At 38.8% G+C, this 12,071-nt stretch overlaps 1 protein-coding gene across 3 annotated transcripts in view; it reads right to left on the reverse strand.

Annotated features, from left to right (window-relative positions):
* Positions 1-12,071, reverse strand: part of TRAK2 (trafficking kinesin protein 2) — a 71,592-nt gene that overhangs the window by 37,359 nt on the left and 22,162 nt on the right. For all 3 annotated transcript variants that reach the window (XM_055120148.1, XM_004601272.2, XM_055120147.1), the window contains exons 2-3: positions 7,485-7,775; positions 102-296 (exon numbers count right to left, since the gene is read on the reverse strand). In XM_055120148.1, coding sequence (XP_054976123.1) covers positions 102-296; positions 7,485-7,575 — 286 coding nt within the window. In that variant the 5' untranslated portion in view covers positions 7,576-7,775. The remainder of the gene's footprint in view (positions 1-101; positions 297-7,484; positions 7,776-12,071) is intronic.

Here is a 12,071-nt window from a genome sequence, read left to right on the forward strand (position 1 = left end):
TACTGTTGGTGGGTATGGTGTAGCAATACTAGATTCCTGAAACACTCATATTAACAGCACTCTAAATTACTGTGCCTAAATACATTTTAAAAAATACTCACTCATATAACGAAAAGTCTCTTCAGCCAGGACTGGAGAGAGAGTGTCAGTTGCATGTTGCTGCTGGTGTGGGGACTGGGTCCAGTCTTGGTTTTCATAGAGAAACAGGGAGTCCACTCTTAGCTTATACTGGGGCAACTGCTCTTCTAACAGACTCACGAGCTCTACTTCGGGGAGGTCATCACTGGAGGACACATCTAAAGGAGAGATTCCAGGGCAAAGAGATCAATACATTTCAGTTTGCTAGGATACAGGGGAAAATCAGCCAAATCATTTTTGGGAAAGGATAACTAGAGAAACATTAGTCAAAATAATTTCTTTAAAAAAATATATCCTTGGGCCAGAGTGATAATACAGTGGTTTGGGTATCTATCTGCCTTGCACATGATCAACTTGGGTTCTATTCCCAGTATCTCCTATGGTCCTCCAGGCACTGCCAGGAGTGATTTCTGAGTGCAGAGCCAGGAGTAATCCCTGAGCATTGCTGGGTGTGATCCCAAAACACACACACACACACACACACACACACACACACACACATCCTGTACAATCGTTGGTTTTTAAGTTTCTTTATCATAAGAACTTCTATAGTAAAAACACTATATACTTCAGTTGACTCCTTCTTAAAAATATGTATTTACAACATATAACTCTTTCTCCTTAAAGCTTAAAATAAGGAGCTGGAGCTATAGTACAGTGGGTAGGGTATTTGTCTTGCACATGGCCAACCTGGGTTCGATCCCCGGCATCCCATATGGTACATGAACACTGCCAAGAGTAATTCCTAAGGACTGAGCTAGGAGTAGCCCCTGAGCATTGCTGGGTGTGACCCAAAAAATAAAAAATAAAGTTTAAAATGAATTTAGACATATTTATTCCTTATCAATTTATTTAGTGCTGCAATAAAGCGATCTGATCCCAAACAACTCATATACTTGAGACAAAGGGCAAGGTGGGCAATATGAAACAACCAGCAGAAAATAGATGGTTTAAAATAAATAGAATAATAAGTTCTTTAATAATAGAATCTGAACTTGATGGGAAGAATCTTCAAACACTGGAATATTACATTTTTTTTTCTTTTTGGGTCACACCTGGTGATGCTCAGGGGTTACTCCTGGCTCATGCACTCAGGAATTATGCCTGGCGGTGCTTGGGGGACCATATGGGACGCTGGGAATCAAACCAGGGTCGGCTGTGTGCAAGGCAAATCCCCTACCCACTGTACTATTGCCCCAGCCCCCATTTTAATATATTTAAATTCATATATTTAATATATTCTGCCCCTGGATATTTTAAAAATTCACCATTACTAGTTAAATGTTAAACCAGTAACGTTAATATTCCAACTGTGTTCCAGCACTGGAAGAGAATTTAAAAAGTCCTTTATCATTTTTATTTGAAAGATGTGGTACATAAAACTCTAAATACCTTTTATATTACTTCTTCCTAATTTGTATTTTTCTTACTCTCCCACTGCACATTACCTCTTGACATACTTTGTGCCTTTGATCTTAGCTTCCTGTTACAAACAGTGCCCACCATTTAACACCTCCCAAATTTAGAATATTGCAAAAGATAAAAAGCAGACTATCTCCTCTTAATAAGCTTCAAATAATACTAGGGCTTAAAATAGAGAAAAAAACAGGATGTCCTATCCTCTCACTTTGAGATCTGCTATTCCCTTTGTGAATTAATATAAAGAAATATGCTCTAATTCTGGCAAAGATTATTAATTCTGACAAAGTCATTTTAAGAAAACAGTTTACAAGAGAAAACATGTACTATTTAATGTCAACATCAATTTAATAAACAAGTACAAAAAGGATGACAATATCATTTAACAGAGAAGCAAACATGGCTTCATAACCACAGATGAGAGAAATTTAAAATCTTAAATATGATTATTCTAAAGTTCTCAATCCTTAGTAGATCGCTTAAATCAGAGCTCTAAAAATAATACAAATTCCATATAATTATCCACATTTTCCGCCATAATTATATTACATATGTAATCTCATAAGAAAAGAAGCTGATTATTAAAAGACCCAGAAATTCCCCAGAAATTTCCTTTTAATAAGCATGAATACAATTCAGTGCAAATTCATGGTCAATGATCTCCAGCTTCCAGCAAGTAATTAAAAATATACAATCAACTTTCAGTAGATTGAACTTGTTACTTCTATTTGTTTCTTTATTTCTGGTAATGTGCTGCTTATTACTCTATTCATGGTCTAGTCTGCATAAGCTCCTCTTTACTATCTCTCTTCCAGACATTTCTCCATGAGTCTCCTTTCTAGCCAGGTTGCTCTATTTATGAGGCTACCTTTTGTTTTTCTTGAAGATGACATCTAAGTTGGTCTGTCCTTGATACACTGAATTTTCCCTTCATGTGTTCATATCTTAATTCCATCATTCTCCTACACAGGTCTGAAGGTCATCTAGCCAGAGCAGGGGCATGCCTGCTACTAGCTGTGTTAAATTCATGCCAGAATGAAGCTGATTAGAGTGTGTTAAAGACCCATGCCTTGTTCTTGCTCTCTCACTTGGCCTGTCTGTCTGTCTCTGTCTCTCTCTCCTAATCCCTCTCTCTTTTCTTCTCTCTTTTCTTCTTCATTCTTGTTTCTCCAGCTCTCTCATACTGGAGTGTGTACGCCTTAATCTCCATCTCTCACTCACTTGCATTTTCTCTCTCTGTCTCTCTAGTTCACTCTCCTGCTTTCTTTCCACCCTCCTGCCTTCTCTCTTGGCTCCCCTTATAATTAAATATTAGTAAAGCAAATCTGTAATAATAAGATATAATACCTCAGGACCAAATAGTTTTCCCCAGGAATGCAAGGATGATTAAAAATAAATCAGTAAGGGGCTGGAGAGATGGCTCAACTGTGAAGGCACATGCTTTGCATACAGGAAGCCCAAGCCTGATTTTCCAGTACTGCATACGTCCCCTGAAAACGTGGGGGTGAGGTGTGACCTGAACCAAGCACTGAGCCTGGAGTAGACCTGGAACACTGCCAGATGTGATCCCCAAATTAAAATAACAGTCAAAACAAAAGAACTCACCACCAATAAAGTTTACCATACTAAATTTTAAAATTAAAGATTAAAGAGTTAAACTAAAAATTAAAAAAGAAAAGCACTTCAATGAATGATGAATACATAATAGACAAAATGTAATACATTCAGGACAAAAATCTCTCATCCAACCAAGAAAAGAAGGATATATCCTGAATTTGCTTAAGAAACTTAATGATGAAAGACAAAAATCCTTTCTCCCAATTGTAGAAATGTGGCATAGATGTTTTCTCCCATCCCCATTCAAAAATATATAGATACTATATCCCACTCAATAAGGCAAGAAAATGGAACAAGACACATTCAGATTAAGAAGGAATATATAAAACTCCCTGTTTGCAGACATTATAACTATTCTGAGAAAGACAAACAAAAAATATTTGACTTTGGAGTCATACCTAGCATGGCCTGGGGCTTGACGGTGATTTCTGTTAGTGTTTGGAAGACCAAGTTGTGGTAGGGATCATAATGGAAACCACCCATCTAAAGGATGGACTCAAGTCCTTTCGGCTAGCACCCAGCCCTCAATTTCATCCCTGAATACTAGTGACAAACAGCTAAAGAATGAAATTAAATACAGTAGCCTTTAAAAAAAATCTCAAAATCAAATTCAATAAATTATGTGTAAGACATATAATAAAATGATCAAAAAACTGTGAAAAGAAATTAAAGGGAAAAAAAGAAAACTAAGGAAGATAGTGATAAATGGTGAGAGATAACCATATTCGCAGATTATAACCTATCGTCTTGAACTATGGACCTGAATGTGGGGGGCTGTGAAAAATCTTAATGATTTGTTTTAAAATAAATTTCTTGGGACCCGTGAGATAGTTCAATGAAATGAGCACATTTGTGTGCTGGAAGAACGGGTTCAACCCCCAGCACCACATGGCTTCCCAGCGCCACCACAAGTAGCCCCTGGGCACTACAAGGTGCGATCCCAAACCAAACAAAAATGAAAATTTTCTTATGAATTTTTTATCAGTATTTTATTTTTATACCTATTTTATATACTGATATACCTAGGGTCATGTAAAAATTTCTTGGGTGTAAAGGGGTGTGAGTGGAAAAAAAGTTTCAGAATGTCTACAGTCTGTAAAGTCTATGTAGTTCTATTCAAAATCCTAGGACTCTTTTTAGTAAAAACTGACAAGCTGATTCTAAAAAAATGTAGATGTACGAAAGATCTCAAATAGCCAAAGTAAATTCTGAAAAAGAACAAAGTTGGAGAATTGATATTAGCTGAATTCAGGATGTTTACCCAAGAGTTAAAGTAATTGAGACAATGTGGTACTTAGTAGCTTAAGACACTTGTTTTACATGTAGCTGACCCTGGTTTAATCCCTGGCACCACATGTTCAGCCAAGCCCTGCTGGGTCTAAAACAGCAGTATGGCTGTTGGTTCTTGCACAGAACCACCAATCAGGTTGTCTAAGAAACACTGAGATGGGATCCCCAAAATGTAGAGAGTCCAGAAACAGACCCAAATGTACAAAATCAAGCGATTTTTCAATGAGATGACCAAGTTAATTAATACCATGTTTTCAACAAAAAAGCAGACTACAAATAAATCTGAACCCTAACCTCATTCCATATTAATATAAAATGAACCACTGATCTAAGAAAAGCAAAAACTACACAACGTGTGTGTGTGTGTGTGTGTGTGTGTGTGTGTGTGTGTGTGTGTGTGTGTGTGTGTGTGGTGATGGTGGTGGTGGTGGTGGTGGAGCAGGTGTCACACCTGGTGGTGCTGAGGGATCACTCCTTGTGGGTTCATGAAACCATATGGAGTGCTAGGGACTGAGCCCGAGTCAGTCATGTGTAAGGCAAGCACCCTATCTGCCGTACTATTGTTCCAGCCCTGAAAAAAAGCTAAACAACTCTTTTAAAAAGAGCATTTCTGTCATCTTTCAGGACACCTATTTTACTTAGAAATCACATAAAAATATGAGCAAAGTAAAACTGAGTGTTACTAGTATTTAAAACTTCTGCTTGGGGGCTGGAGCGATAGCACAGTGGGTAGGGCGTTCGCCTTGCACGCGGCCGACCCGGGTTCGAATCCCAGCATCCCATATGGTCCCCCAAGCACCACCAGGAGTAATTCCTGAGTGCAGAGCCAGGAGTAACCCCTGAGCATCGCTGGGTGTGACCCAAAAAGCAAAAAAAACAAAAACAAAAACAAAAAACAACAAAAAAACAAAACTTCTGCTCTACAGCTTAGAGAGAGAGAGAATGCAGTGGGTAGAGCACTTGTCTTGCATGTGGGGGACCCAGGTTTGATTCCCAACATCTCATATGGTCCTCTGAGCATCACCAGGAGTGATTACTAAGCACTGAACAAGGAATAAACCCTGAACATTGCTGGATATGGATCCAAAACAAAAACACAAATAAAAGCTAAATAAATAAATAAAAACTATGCTCTTCAAAAGATACCACTGACAAGGTAAAATGAAAAGGTAAGCTACAGTCTGGGAGAAAATATCTATAATTCATTTATCTAAGAAACTTTTTATATCTATGAACATTTGTAACTCACTAGTAAAGCAAATCTTAAACAGGTAAACTGTATGAACAGATAACATAAAATAGCTAAAAAGCACATGAAAAGATGAACATCATCAGTAAACAGCAGGGAAAAATAAATTAAAACCACAAAAAGACATGAGTCAGCACATCCTTTCTAGAATGGCTTAAAACACTGATAGACCCGAGCTTGCTGCTTCTGCCTGCTTCTGTGAATCAAGGTTTACTGGAATACATCCACATTTGCTATTTCATGTATTATCCAGGACTACTTTTTAACAGAAAAGCTGAACAGATGCAATTTAGTAATATGAAGGAATTAACTACTGAGATATCCCACAACTGTGGATAAATCTCAAAAAGATTTTTTTTTAAATATTAAGAGCCAGACACAAAGATATAGAATGAATTATATGGAACTCTAGATTAGAAAATTTCATCTTGAGAGACAGAAACAGATTAGTGGTTGCCTTGAGAGAGTGGGGAGGGGTGGGGGAAATTAGGGTATGTGTGACATGTACATGAAAATAGGCTGCAGCTCCACTTAACGTGGATACACTTTATTGTATCTTGATAAAGCTATCTGTATAAAGTTGAATGGAAAATGGAAAAAAAACAGAAAACTTTAAGTCAAGATAGATTCAGAATGTTTTCAGTTTTAGAAAAGCAGTACCATGCGTTTACTGTATGGTTGGCATGTTTTACAGTATGTAGGATCCCTAATTGGTTTTGTAGCCACAGTCCATACTTTCAAGTCTGAGCCTCCCAAGCAGTGCTCAGGAGGTCAAGGGGCCCTCCTGAGGATCAGTTATTTAATACATGTAAGGGCTTGAGTATGCACTGCAGTGCTAGGGATTACCCGGGTTAATTTGGCAGTCCCGAAGGGCCTCCAGGGCTATACCTAGAAATGCTGAGGGGACCAAGAGTGCTGGGGGACAAACCATGGTCAGCCACATGCAACACATGCGCCTTACCTCCTCCACTATCACTCCATAAACTCCTCTAACACTCCATAAAGGCATTAACATATTTTCACCAAACAAAATATTCGTACTGAGATAACTCTAGAAATAACTGCATACATCAAATTTTGTGGACCCAATGGTTTTCAGAACAAAAGTTTTTTTTTTAAAAAAAACCCTTTTGAGTGTTGAGCTTTGATTGAGTTATACAGATAAGGGCTTCCCAGCCCGTACCTGTGCTTGATACCCTGTATTAGCCCAAGAGCCTCTTTGTGGCAGGTTTCCATAGAGGCTTACGGGGTGTGCAACACAAGCAACTTGTCCCTGCTTGGTGTGAAGAGGAAGCTCCTGCTCATAAGGAAATCACATAGTATAGGGGAGTTAGGTAAAGTCAGGCAACAACATGAAATTGGCTGATTTTGATAATGTGATAGCACTGTAGCACTGTCATCCTGTTGTTCATCGATTTGCTTGACGTCTCCATTGTGAGACTTGTTGTTACTGTTTTTGGCTTATCAAATACATCACGAGTAGCCTGCCAGGCTCTGCCGTGTGGGCAGGATACTCTAAGTAGCTTGCCGGGCTTTCCAAGAGGGACGGAGGAATCAAACCCAGGTCGGCTGCATGCAAGGCAAATGTCCTACCCGCTGTGCTATCAATCCAGCCTGATAATGTGACAGAGAAATGAATTTAGCATGTGTCTGAGGAAACTGAGCTGGAAAAGGTGGGCAAGGCCTTATCAAGGCTTGTCTTATACCTCAGACTCAGACATTTGCATTTTATCCTGTCAGCAACAGCAACAGAAAATTTATTTAGACTCACCAGTGATGCTCTCTGAGTCTCTGTGATTGATATTCATGAGGTTTTCTTCACCTGTTGGTGAGGTAAAAATGGCATTCTGGGACTGACTCATGCAGGATCCTTTCTTGCTTTGGCTGGGAAGGACAGCTTTGGTATGAATCAGAGTCAGGGAAATCCATCAAGCCATTCAATAAGGAAATGGACCTGGTTATATGGGTATTTTCTTTTAACCAGATTTTTCCTGATGAGTCAAATGACATTTGCAGCCAACAAGTGCTCTCATGTGATGATCAAACCCTGGACAGTCATAACCTAAAAAAAAAAAGAACACATCAAGTGACTTTAGAATTCGGCATACTCCTTAGCAAAGCAGTCTAACTATCTGAAAGAACGTTTTCCTAATTACCTGGAGGAATGTCTTCCTACCTTTCCTACACACAACACTGAAAATCTCAGTCATGCTGGATGAAGGAAGTCCAACTGAAGTGGGGGGAAAAGGTACATAATTCATGATTCCTCTTAATAAGATTCTAAAAAATGTAAACTAAAGTGATTGGAAGCAGATCTGTGTGCTGCGTTGGGAGCGATTACCAAAAAGACTGGAGAAACCTTTGGGGATGACAAATATGCTCATTATTTTGACTGTGCTGATGGTTTCACAAGCATAAACACGTATCACAATAACAAAAATGTGCAATTTATACATCTTAATTATAATTCAGCAAAACTGTTAAGAATTTAAATGTAACTTCTTAAAAGTAGACTAATAATATATTGTAGGATCAATATTCTACATTTACAGATACAAACATAATTACAAAAAAGTATAAAGGCTGGGAAGAAAAATAGAAGTATAATGTTGAAAGGCTTTTTAATATTATATATGAAAAAGCAAAATATCACTTGAAAAAAAAGATTATGTCCTAAATCCTAAGCAGACAATAAGTTAACAGTTACTCCTACTAAGTCAACAAAGGAAAAGAAATAATATAAGACAGTACTTTTCAATCCTGGTGTTAGAGACAGTTTGGGCCAATTAATACCACTGAATGTAGCACAGCTACTTACCAGTACACCAACAGAAACCTTTTTTCAACTATAGAAATCTTTCCCCAGGTCTTCTTCTAGTTCTAACAACCATTATGCCTCCAGATAGTGCTAAATATCCTGTGGACACTAGTGGGCAAAATTGTTCCTAGCTGAGAAACACGGATATAAAAATGCTCTACCTCACAATTCTTAAAAAAAAAAAGGGAGGGGAGGAAACATTTTCACCACCAGCTTAGTAAAAATGTTACATGCATTTTTTGAAGACGATATAGAGAATGGGGTATTCCTACATTGCCGACAGAAGTACCAAATGTTTCAAACTTTCGGGCCTGGAGCAAAAAAGGACAGTGGGTAAGGCATTTGCCTTGGCCCCTCACCCCCACCCCATCCTCGAGCACCATAGGAGTTAATTCCTGAATGCAGAACCAGGAGTACCCCTTGAACACCACTGGGTGTGGCTCCGAAACCAGAAGAAAAAACAGTAAGTACTGCAAACTTTCAGAAAGGCTATGTGACAAACTTTTAAATGTCACATACTATAACTTAGTAGTAATTAATCTGGTGACTAAAAAGTAGTAACTTTATGTCATAGATACATCCTCGGACTGGAGGCATTTGCCTTACACATGGCCGACTTGGGTTCAATTCCTCCATCCCTCTGGGAGAGCCTGGCAAGCTACCCATGGCGAATTTGATATGCCAAAAACAGTTAACAAGTCTCACAATGGAGACGTTACTGGTACCCACTCTAGCAAATCGATGAACAATGGGACGACAGTGCTACAGTGCTACATCCTCAAAGTATGGCAGGAGATTGGCACTGGGAGCTCAGAATATTTCTTTATAAATCCGGGCCACTTCTTAGCGAGCAATGTGGGCCGACGGTGCAGGGAGGGAGGTGCAGGCAGTGGGTACTGAACTAAATGCCTCACCCACTCCATGCATATGCATCACCTGATTATCTTCCCATCCCCCGTGCAGTATTTATTTAAAACTAACGACAAAATGTTCAAAGGAAATTGTTTAAGGCAAATGCTCTACTACTGTACTACTGCTCTGGCCCCAAACTCATATTCATGTTTAAGATCAGCTTACTATATGCAATGGAATTCTTGCCCACATATAGTTTACTGTCTGAATTGCCATTCCTAAGTCAAATATTGCGAGGGGAATGGAACAAAAGTTGGATGAAATAAAGATTTTCCTATACCCTAACCAGTGCAAAATTCAGAAGAGGCAATGGGAAAGAATACAACTTCCCACGAAGTACAATATCATTAGGTGTGTGAATCAAATCTCAACTAGAAATTATTTGCCAGCCAAGAAGTGGGAAAATGATGATCCCTGGGTGGGCAACCCAAGCTATCTGCTACCTAGTCTTTTTTTTTATTTTTTAAAAAGTTTTTTATTAGAGAATCACTGTGATGTACAGTTACAAACTTATGAACTTTTGTGTTTGCATTTCACTTATACAGTGATTGTTTACCCCTACCTAGTCTTTATGTCATATTTATCAAGGTCTTTTAAATAAAATAGTTTAAGGATCTGGACTTACAGACTGTGAATTCAGTCTAGAAGTCTGATTTTGTTTGGGTCCACATCCCAAGGTCCCTGGAAACTTAGGGCTACTCCTGGGGGTACTTATGAACCCTGTGATGCCTTGGAAGGATCATTTGTAAAATGGATCTAATAACAGGTGTTTCTATGGGGGTTAGTGAGTTATGAGATGATAATAATAGCACCTACATCATAGTGGGGACTGGAACAATAGCACAGTGGGTAGGGGATTTGCCTTGCATGTGGCTGACCCGAGTTTGATTCCTCCGTCCCTCTCGGAGAGCCCGGCAAGCTACTGAGAGTATTCCGCCCACACAGCAGAGCCTGGCAAGCTACCCAAGGCATACTCGACATGCCAAAATCAGTAACAAGTCTCACAATGGAGACGTTACTGGTGCCTACTCGAGCAGATTGTTTAACAAGGGGACAACAGTGCGACAGTGCTATAGTGTGACACCATAGTTGTAGGAAGGAACTACATGGACTAATACATATATAGCTGTTAGAGGAAACCTTAGAATAGAGAAAACACTGTTGATATTCATATTTCTATCACCATGAAACTGTGCCATGCTAACATTACTATTGCTATTGTACCTTACACAAAGTAGGACACACTGTAAAACTAACTCTTCACTGCTTAATGATGTCTCTCTAATAAAGTCGCATTTTCTTCCTTCCCTCCAATAAGTGAGTTCTGTACATTTCCCCCCTTATTTCTGATACATGTATACACTGATAGCTTTTAGGGTCCTAAAGTAGTAGAAACAAACAGCAAGTACAAACACCACATCTCCAGTGCTTTTTCTTAGTTTGTACAAACGTATTCTTAGCATTTCCTTGAACACATGTATTTTCAATACTAAATATTTACTCAATCCTTTAAGGAACAACTGATATGCCTTTCTTTATAAAACAGCGGATCAGGCATGCATTAGTAAACAAGAACATAGCCCTTGTTATTCATGCACACTGAGGAGAGAAAAAGTAATAGAATCCAGTGACTTATTTTAATGAGACTTAAAAAGAGCCACCAAAACATGACAATGATATAAATACTGCTGGCAAAAACCAACATGGTAAACAACTTAGTTTAGCTTAGCCATGGAAACAAAATGATCAAGTGCCTAAATATAGGAGCTGTGTCTTAAAAAAAATCTTGCTACTTCCTTAAAACAGGATACTCTGACCAAAACAATCCATTAAAAAAAAAAAGCTGAAATAAAATGGGAAATGCCCCCCTCAAGATGAACGCACAGTCCAGAATAATAGGAAATATAGATGTCTAATGAAACTTTTAAACTGGAAATGTATTTTAATTTTTAATTGGTCAAATCATACTTCAAAGATTAATTTAAAATACTTGTTGGCTGCAGACCAGAAGAAAAGTCAGCAGCTCTTTTAAGCTGACATCCCCAATCCAGATCAATGGGATGCTTTTATCTTTTAAAAGTCTTTATCTTAAAAAGTCTACACTTTTTTTTTTTTTTTGCTTTGTGGGTCATACCCAGCGATGCACAGGGGTTACTCCTGGCTTTGCACTCAGGAATTACTCCTGGCGGTGCTTGGGGGACCATATGGGATGCTGAGATTTGAACCTGGGTTGGCCGCGTGCAAGGCAAACGCCCTACCCTCTATGCTATCGCTCCAGCCCCTTAAAAAGTCAACACTTTAAAAAGTGTAATTTTAAATGCACCAGTTCCTGTATTAAATAGATCTGAGTGGAAGAGGGTAAATAAAACAAATCTTATTTTCAAATTCTTAAAAAATGTTCCTAGATGTGCTTCACTTGCCTATTTGGCCCAACAATGACACACATTTTCATATTCTAAATCCTCCCCAAAGCATGCAGGAGGCCTCAACTGGACCAACAGTTTAATCAAGGGCCGTAGGATGCAGGGCAGGCTTGGTCCCAGAAGTGCTGGGGATTCCTGCCACCAGGCTGTCGGTACTGACTCACAGGGTACATGCTACCCACTGTAAATGTCCTGGCCTATTAAC

Source organism: Sorex araneus, chromosome X, assembly GCF_027595985.1.
Source record: "Sorex araneus isolate mSorAra2 chromosome X, mSorAra2.pri, whole genome shotgun sequence".
Taxonomy (NCBI): domain Eukaryota; kingdom Metazoa; phylum Chordata; class Mammalia; order Eulipotyphla; family Soricidae; genus Sorex; species Sorex araneus.